Source organism: Anarhichas minor, unplaced genomic scaffold (assembly GCF_050575085.1).
Source record: "Anarhichas minor isolate MPS153535 unplaced genomic scaffold, ASM5057508v1 ptg000043l, whole genome shotgun sequence".
Lineage (NCBI taxonomy): Eukaryota > Metazoa > Chordata > Actinopteri > Perciformes > Anarhichadidae > Anarhichas > Anarhichas minor.
Window position 1 is genome coordinate 6479276 of NW_027466489.1, and position 9465 is coordinate 6488740.

Consider the following 9465-nt stretch of genomic DNA (forward strand, 5'->3'; position numbering starts at 1 on the left):
AGCTTCAGTCCAGCTGTTACAGCTGCTGCTGCTGGCAGCTCACATTGACTGCAAGTGATTGAATGAGAACTACAGCAGGATTAACAAGAGACCTTTGATGTTAATAAGGCAGGTGTGTATTAGCTCAAATGAAATAAATAAGCTTTATTAAAAGAAAAAGGGTTTTTGATTTTAATCTAATTTAATTTCAGAATTTTAAGAGCTGCATTTGAATGAACAAAGCACAATGTAACTCTGAACAGGTTATATGTGAATGTTTATGTTCCCTTTTTCTCTGTCTGTCAGGAGTTTCCATCAGTCAGTGCTCTGGAGCTGCTGGTCAGAGCCAACATCACTGTGAAGTCCAGCATCAAACACCTGATCCTCAGAGATGCTGCTGCTCAGGTACTTGGCAGACTTCAGAACGTGAAACATGTATCCTAACAAAAAAAAAACGGCATTACGTTTTGTTCATTAAATGTTTGTTGGTGTCACCTTTTACACATCGCTATCAGCAGCATCTAAAATATAAGATTCATTCGCAATCTGCACATTTCTAAACCTCATATAAATATACATATTATCATTACAGACACGACTGACTGATTAATCACTATATGGTGTATAGATATATATCTACTATTTTTCTCTTAATTTTACATTTGGATTGCATCCTCCCTTCCTCTCCAGGTGCCAGTGATGATCTATCCTGAGCCTGGTCTCGCTGACCAGTACTTGATCCCCTGGTGGATCATCCTCATAGCCGTCCTGGCGGGCATCCTGCTGCTGACTCTGCTGGTCTGCATACTGTGGAAGGTAACGCACACACAAAGGATAACCAACTGTCACTGCATTTAGTAACACTCAATAGACCTTCTTGTTCTATGTTTCAAAGTCCCTCAAACAATGTAAAAAGATGTTCTTGATTAGATTTAGATTCAGCCTATACATAAGAGGTTCTTGTAGTTTAATTGACTTCATCCCTGTCACCCCACTGGCCATTACTCTGGCATTATGTCACCTTTTTCCATGGTAGACCAATTATTTCTATCTGCTTTGTTCTGTCCTATAATCATTTTATTCCTTCCAGCTCACTCTCGTCTGTTCCTTTCCTCTTTTGTTTGTCCTCTGTGTGTCATCCCTCTTGCTTTGTCTCCTCTCACTTCCACCTGGGGACTCCTCTATCCTTAAATCCCCTTCCTTTTTCATTTCCCATTGTATTTCCCATCTTTCACTTTCCCTGTGGTGATCTGTTGCCCAGTGCGGGTTCTTCAAACGCAGTGAGCGGCGCCGGCACTATGAGACGGAGTACTACCACGCCCATTTGGGGGTCCAACCCTCGGAGGCGGAGAAGCAGGCATCAGAACTATAATATAAAAGATATTTCACTCTGGCCTGCTCTCCCCTCCTCCTCTCCCTCCAAGCGGTAACAATGCTCACCCACAACTGCTTTGTTCCTGGATGCACTCTGGTGTGGCTGGTGGTGTTCATTACAGTGTGAAATATTACCACATTTTGGCACAATTAATAAAAAACAAAAAGGTGTGATGTTGTAGCTGTGAGAGGGGTTTCGTGAATGGTATCAATGAAGCCAGCTGAACTTATGGATATTATTACATTTGTAACCCATCAGGCACTTGGTAGAATCAACCTGTACACTTTTGCCAGTGTGGCGGTCTCTGTTATGAGATCATGCATGGCAAAAATGTGCTGTTTTATTGTATAAAAAAAACTGATTCCAATTATTTAGCGTTGTCTTGTCTTTGTAAGCTGTGCCCATTGAACACCAACCAGCCATCTCTCCCTCAGGACTTTTCAGCTGCCTGCTGTGCTGTTTGTTGTGCCTCTGCTGTTGACGTCACAGTTTCATTATCTACACTTTGTTCATTCTGGCACCAGTCTATGGGAACCTTTCATTTTTCTGATGTGCTTGTCTTCTATTAACACTCCTATTTGACTTACATCCCGTGGCCACCTGGCTTATTCAGGTGCCAGAATCAACTTGTCATTAATATCAGCAGGGGATTTTGTTCACATTAATGTGTGCACTTTTTCTTAATGGCACTTTGGCAGCGTGTTGGTGTTTGAATCAAGGACACTTAAAACTGATGAAATGTGCAGCATGTGGATGTGCTTTTTTGGGTGGATGTACCTTTTTATTAAAGTGTCACTTTGACTGATCAGATAATCACATTATCTTTTCGTCTGTCACTGAGGAACTATAAGATACTAACTATTTATAAGTTTATTACAAGGCATGATATGGGAAAGTAGACAATCTTGTCTGCTGAAAGAAGGGCAAACCATTGCAGGTGATTGGCTATTACATTATTACATATGACATCACTTAATTCTTTGTATTTTTCCTTCCTTCCTGCCGCTCCATCCCTCTCTCTGCTATTCTTCCTCGATCTGCACTCCTACCTTCTTTCCTCTCTCCTGTGCCAACAGTGTGGCTTCTTCCAACGGGCCCACTACAAAGACAAATTGCCTCAGTACCACGCGGTGAAGATTCCTCGCGAGGACCGGCCACAGTTCCAGACTGAGAAGTCAGGAGTCGTCCATAAAAAGGAATGGGCCACGCACTGGAGTGACGGGACCTCGTAACTCGCTTTGAAGCACTGACTGACTGAATTAATTCAAATCACCATGTGTGGCACTCATTCTGTCTTTGCATCGGAACTAACTGACTAAAAAAAAAGTGCACATAGACATCATGACATCTTGTGCACTCTGTACTGTGTCAGTACTTGCATATTGGTGGCCTGTTACACTGTGACTGGATCTCTACTCTCTCAAGCTGTAGCCTGCTGATGGCTGGCCTTGCATAGTTTATTTATACTGTGCATCTATCTCAGCGTGTTAAAGTTAATACCGAAGGCCAACAACAACTTTGGAATCAGTCTAGCTGCTCAATATGCTTTACAGCCTGCAGACGGAGCGCTGATGCTCACATGGACTTTACCGTCTGTCATCAGAACAAAGGAGGACAGAAAACCACAACTCAAAGACATGCATGAATGCACAAACGCACAGTATAATCTCAGATGCATACAGAGACACTGGACATTTTTGACAAAGAAGCCACTGCCCGTGACAAAAACTACTTTTTGCCTTAACTACTGTAAGACTGACAAAAAAAAAATGCATTTTTTTATATAAATAATGTTTTGGGATTTTCTTTTAGTTAGCACTGGTAAACATTTGGGAAAATATCGAAGGTATCAATTTAATAATATGTTGCCTAACACTTAATGTGTTGTTTTCTGGGCTTGCTGTTTGCTCTGGAAATAAGTTCACCTGATGTTTTTTGTAAACCCTTATTCAAGGAAAAAAAATGCCCCTTTTTGTCAATATCTTTTTCACTTTTTGTTAATATGTCAGTTAAATGTATTGTACATCAATAGTTTACCACCTGAGTAAACTTGAATAAGAACTTGAAAAAAACACACAATACAACCTATGACAGACACGGCCATAGCATTGCAGTCGCATGAAAACCAAATATCTAAGAAAATATTTAAAATACGGTCTGCACATTTGTAGTGAAAGCATTTCAATTTCTGAAGCAATGTTTAAAAGGATTATGTGTGAAAACATGGTCTCAATTCAAAACCTATAATAATATGTATGACTGAATTAGATCATAGTTATGAGGTTTTCAACAACAACATCTTTATTTCTTTCCTTTTGTTACTGACAGACACCATGACCTTTGTATAAATAGGTTTAAAACGTTTTATTTGGAATATATTAACCTGCTTGTTGCGCTGTTCCTGGTACTGTACTCTGGTCACACCAGCCAGGGTAAGATAGCTACATTCATGTCAGTACTGACGTTTCTAACTGCATACAAGTGCCTTATGGTAAAAGTGGCAGATTGTGAACTACTGGTAAAGAACACAAGGCAACTTATAAACTAGATCAGGAAGCTGCCCTGAAGCATCTGTTGGACACATGTGGACAAATAAACAAAATGAAGACAGGAGAGAAGATTTCTAGAAGAGCAGAACATGTCGGCAAGGAACCACACAAACTTTCTTTGGATTTAATTTGGGTCAATGAAGTGGTTGTAAAGCATGAAGAGCTTGTTTTTTAGGTATTGCTGGACAATCTTGTATTAGCTGCATGAAGCTCCTGTTGCTGTTCTGACCTTCCCCTATTTTTGTTTTTGATGTTGTCATAACTCAGTGTTTTATTTATTCTATGTTTGGCTGCACCATTTTAACATTGTAAATAAAATTAAAGGAAACAAAATAAACCCATCAGATAATGTATAAGTTGTGTCTTTCTCCGTAGAATTTTTAGCCAGTTGTGACCAGTTACCGATTAACCTGCAGTTCACTCTGAAAACACCAGGTGGAGGCAAAGGTCTGAAAACTGAAATACACATTTGGTCTCTACTATTTGAGATTTCTTTTGTAAAAACACAACTGTTTATGTGATACACAAAATACATTAATAGTTGGTTTTGAGAGACATGCTGCAGTACAAAGACAGATATTAGTGGCACATAAACAAAGACGTGGAGACTTGAAGAAAAACAAAAAAGGTAAATTGTTGTGTTCGTGTCGAATGCAACATGTAGATCTTATATATGGATAAGAAACAGGTTTTGTCATATGATAATAACAGTCATCATCAGTATGTCACAGGCCAGGGCCCCAGCCTGTGCTCTGGTTCATAAAAGAACATACAGGTCAGCCATATATAGCTCAAGGTTAAATTCACCTGAGCTTTAAATCCTCGGCTCATTTCCTGTTATAACTGGCAACCAGCAGGTGTGATTACACTTGTCATACATGGTCTTTTCCTTAAGGCCCAGTTAAAATCCTAGCAGCTACATTCAGCTGAACCAGCGGGAGGTGTTGGAGAGATATGATTGACTTTGCATAGCTGACCATCTCCAGATAGAAGTGAATATATTTCACAACTGGACAATGGAAGCCTATGAAACTCTAACCTCCAGCTTTATGTCCGAAGACACCATTTCCACTGTTTAGTTATAGGTGACTGATTATGTTTAATAGATATTTGATTGAAGCTGAGCCAAATCAATACACACCTACTATGATGTAAATAATAAATGTTCGGTTTTTGTTGGCATTGTTGGAAATGTGTACACTCAATTATATGTTTATCATTGAGGTCATAGTTAAATGTGTTTTCACAACAGATCTAACTATGAGTCTCAATGCTAAATCATATAATTTAATCATTTATGACAATGTCAACAACAGCAGAATATTAAAGGCATCATAAGAGTAGAAGGGCTGTTGTATTTGACTGCAAGGTGTGCAGGTGCCCCTAATCAAGTTGCTGCTGAGTGTTTATTCCTGTTCAAAAAACAACTTAATCTCAAGCAAATCAGCACAGACTAAACATGCATGTACTTCTTATTATCTCGTCAGAGTGAGCAAATTCGATTTGTGTCTAATCTTGTGATCTTATAATATAAATGAAAACTAATTCCCCTCAGCATCCTTCAGGTGTCATCCTGGTTGCCATGGCAGTTAAACAGGGACAGTTAGACTGTGTGCGTGTTTGTGTGTTTCAGTCTAAGCGGATTGTCACCCATTAGGCACTTTGACGAGCTAAATCTGTTGATCTCTCATCCAGTATTGGGGAAGTGACTAATTATTACACAAACACACACAATCTGTACATGCACACAGACACACACACACACACACACACACACACACATAGAGTCAAAGACAGCGACAAAGTGAACCTATACGGCACTAATAAAGCCGGTGTCACTCTCACAAATCAAGCAGTTTGAAAATTAACAAAATGAAGGAAGCTATTTAACAAATGAAGGGTTCCTTTGGGAGAAGCTTCTTTCTAAAAATCCCTCCATCAGCGTGTTTAAAGAAAAAAACCCTCATGAAACCATCTCGTTTACTGTGTGAGCGAAGGTTTTGATGATCCATAACGTTTCTCTGGAATCATAGTGTGCTTTACATTCCTGCCAATCACCATTTGGAGAGAGCATTTGTGAAGCATCTTTCATGAACATTTTACATGCTCCTGATAATAAACCTAAAAAAACAAACTATTTGCATCCAACACTAACATTAGGTTTGCATACGCTGACCTAAATTCATGATCTTGGACAATTCATCCTATACTTGCAAAACGATCCCTAAAATGATCATAAAGTCAGCCAACATACATCTGAGACGCCATTAGGAAACAAACTGCGAGGCTGATCCTTCACTGATGAATGAATCAGTGGCATTTTTGAAAACGCTGAGATGTGAGATGATATTATTGTATATATCTTTTAGTTTAGATACATTAGCTCTGGAGCTGAACATAAAAAAATAAATAAAAAGCAGAAAATGTGTAGATCTCGTGTTTGTTTCTATTTTTTCTCTGCTGTATTAGGTTCACTACTTTGTTCCCTAAGATCAATTAGGTTGTGCAGATGAGTTGGTTTAATATTGGCGCATGATTAAGTGGGTGATGAGTGTTCTCCCATATTGTTTGTCCGCACATGCAGTGAGGACTACTGGGCAACAGGGACTGGTGGACCAGAGTCCATTTGGTGGGATTTATCTCTTTAATAACTGTGAGAGTTGTGTTTCACTACCCTAAGGGTTACACAATAACACACTCTGGCTCTCAGGCGTTACTAATGCTCTGATCCTGCTAAATGGACCTAGTTAAGTCTTATATTAGGGGGCTGGTTCATCCTCCATCCTGTCCCTTGTTCCCCTTTGTACAGGAGCATCTTTCTCCCAGCTCTCCTGGGGGGTTTCAGCCTGTGACCATGAGGTGTATATAAGACCGAGAAGGATGTTACCACCATTGAAGTTAGCCAGGACCCTGCACAAAGAGGAGACGTAACCTTAACCAGCAAGAGTATTTCCTCTGTTCTCCAGGAGCCGAGCCTTTTGAAGTCAACAGGTGTAAATTGGACAACAAAAATCCTTCATCAGCCTTTGTCAACAGAAGTCATCTGACATCCCCTTCGGTTTGAGACCATGGACACAGCTGCGATGGTGACTCTTCTGGCTCTGGTTGTGGCGATGGCTGGCGTCAGTCGGGCTCTTCACATCCAAGGCAGTCTGGGCAAAACCGACGTCCTGCCAGACTCAGAGGAGAACATGGTCGACCACCTGCTGGGGCTGGTGAGACACACTCACACTTCCTTTCAAGTCTTAGCATTAGCATTAGAATATGTGTTATCTCCCATATCATTTATGTTACATCCAATTTGCCAAAATAACTTTGGCATCTGAAAATAAAAATCTAATTTTGAGACGTATCTCAGGCACTCATGGTTAAGGGGTAATATGTACTGTGTCTCTAGCAGGATGTAAATATGGACTGTCTGCTGTGCCCCATTAGACTGAATGAAAAACTCACACAACCTGAAGGCATGCCAACATGTTCAGAGAAGCCTGTCACTCCATGTGATGAAGTACATAAATGGGATTTGAGCCCTTTTATCAAGCGAGACGAGCTAAATCACATAACTCATTTAGATTTCAGACAGTGTTCCTCGTCATGCAACAGAGTCAAATGCACTGTAATATACTCTGGGGGCAACAGAGAGTCAGAGCACGGGAGAGGAGGAGGATTCAGATCACAGGGAAAATGATAAGATTTTCCTTGTGTGGCGTGCAGAGACAGATCTTTGTTTTACTTTGCATAAAGATGAGGGTGGATGGATATATGAGTAGGCATGAGGTATATTTCTTTGCCTTTGTACACTTATATCTACATCTCAAGGTCCCTTTTCGCAGCAGGACTGAGAGTAACACCCCCTGGGGTTTGTGTTGCAACCCGAAATTGAATGCGGTTAGGGTTCCCGATGTTATCCCAACATATTCGTGTGCGGTGTTGAAAAACAGAACACATGGTTTTTGATGCAAGGCTTTGCATGTGTTTATGTGTGTGCTGCTGTGCTCCAGGAAAGTGAAGACACAGACGACAGCATTGATGATCGTCTGCTGACCGCGGTGCTGAAAGCTCTGCTGCTCGGATCTCAGAGAGAAACCAGGAACTCTGTCCTCCATCATCCACAGAGGTCGGTCCACACACACACACACACACACACACACACACACACACACACACACACACACACACACACACACACACACACACACACACACACACACACACACACACACACACACACACATACATACACAGTACACAGTGCACAAAAAACCATCAAACTGTTTTGTACAATACGTTAGCATTTCAACCTTCTGTATAGCATTTTCCTATCAACACTGAATTATAACCAAACATTTATCAATTCTAAAAAAAAGTTAAAAACAGCAATTGGATCATGGCCCAATTCCATGTTAGACAAAATTCATCATATATTATTTATACAGGCCTTGATTTTTGTAATTATCGGTGTACTGCAGCCATGCAGATAGGGCTGCAACTGATGATTCATTTCTCGATTAATTGACCTGTAAAACATCAAAAAACGGTAAACAATGCCCATCCCAATTTACAAGAATTCAATGTGATGTCATCAAATGTCTTGTTCAAAAGCAAAAGACATTTTATTTTCTATGATATTGTAGGACAAAAAAAAAAAAGCCTGAACACAAGAATATTTGACATTTTGCCTTGAAAATTGACCTAAATGATTATCAAAATAATTTGTCTGTCTACCAACTAATCAGCAACTGATTGAGTTCAGTTGATCCACATGCTGATAAAATGAAATCAATTTGCAACTATTTTCCATATCTGAATGAACTAGAAACATATCTACCATTTTTAAACATCATGTAGTTGAGATTGTTTGTTAAGATGTTTCAGGAGCCAAACAGTTATCTAAATAAAAGATTAGATCATGTTTTTTAACTGAAATTGTGGTCTCAACCCGAAGGGTTTAAACTTTTACCTTTAACTGCCTCCTTGTATCAGTCCTTCCTACTCTGATTAGACAGTTTGACAAACAGACCGAATGATTCTTATGTATTTGCAGCTTGTGAATTCTCCATGCCTCATCAAACGTGTGTGGTCGTTCCTGCTGAGGTCCATGATATAAACAAGTCTTTCATTTAAACCTATTACTTTGAATTACATCAGTTCCTGCCTCTGTCTCTCCTCCCTTGCAGGTTTGGCCGCGGCTCCAGAGGGCAGGTCGTGTCGGAGGATCAGATACATTCCCGTGACTGGGAGGCTGCCCCCGGTCAGATCTGGAGTATGGCCGTGCCCCAGAGATTCGGCAAGAAATAATCCACGCATCAATGTCCTGGCATGAGGCCAAGCGGCGGTGCAGCTGTGGAGAGACAAAATTTGAATGAATAAATCTGAATAATATTACTAATGATAATACACTTTGTTTTTCAAAATTGTCTCATCCCATTTTGCCTTGTTTGACACGTTTAGTTTAAGATGACATGAGCTTAATTTGACTGTTTTTCTTTCTAATTTCCAGCACAGCATGTTTTGAGGTTCTTGAGGTTTTGTGAGCAGACCTCATTTATCCCGACTAGAATG

At 40.1% G+C, this 9465-nt stretch overlaps 2 protein-coding genes across 2 annotated transcripts in view; both read left to right on the top strand.

Annotated features, from left to right (window-relative positions):
* Positions 1-2738, top strand: part of itga7 (integrin, alpha 7) — a 31262-nt gene extending 28524 nt beyond the window's left edge. The window contains exons 24-26 of the mRNA XM_076110669.1: positions 286-384; positions 670-795; positions 2431-2738. Of these exons, the coding sequence (XP_075966784.1) occupies positions 286-384; positions 670-795; positions 2431-2586 (381 nt within the window). The 3' untranslated portion in view covers positions 2587-2738. The remainder of the gene's footprint in view (positions 1-285; positions 385-669; positions 796-2430) is intronic.
* A 4233-nt stretch (positions 2739-6971) lies between these two features.
* Positions 6972-9201, top strand: npffl (neuropeptide FF-amide peptide precursor like). The gene is made up of 3 exons (XM_076110391.1): positions 6972-7118; positions 7905-8020; positions 9081-9201. Exons 1-3 carry the CDS (start codon positions 6972-6974, stop codon positions 9199-9201), a joined length of 384 nt encoding a protein of 127 aa, XP_075966506.1.
* Positions 9202-9465: the final 264 nt, after the last annotated feature.

Excerpts from the sequence above, each read along its gene's own strand:
- npffl (XM_076110391.1), top strand. The coding sequence starts at position 6,972 with ATGGACACAGCTGCGATGGTGACTCTTCTGGCTCTGGTTGTGGCGATG. Across the intron at positions 7,119-7,904 it reads TCGACCACCTGCTGGGGCTG|GAAAGTGAAGACACAGACGA; the intron begins GTGAGACACACT and ends GCTGTGCTCCAG. Across the intron at positions 8,021-9,080 it reads GTCCTCCATCATCCACAGAG|GTTTGGCCGCGGCTCCAGAG; the intron begins GTCGGTCCACAC and ends CCTCCCTTGCAG.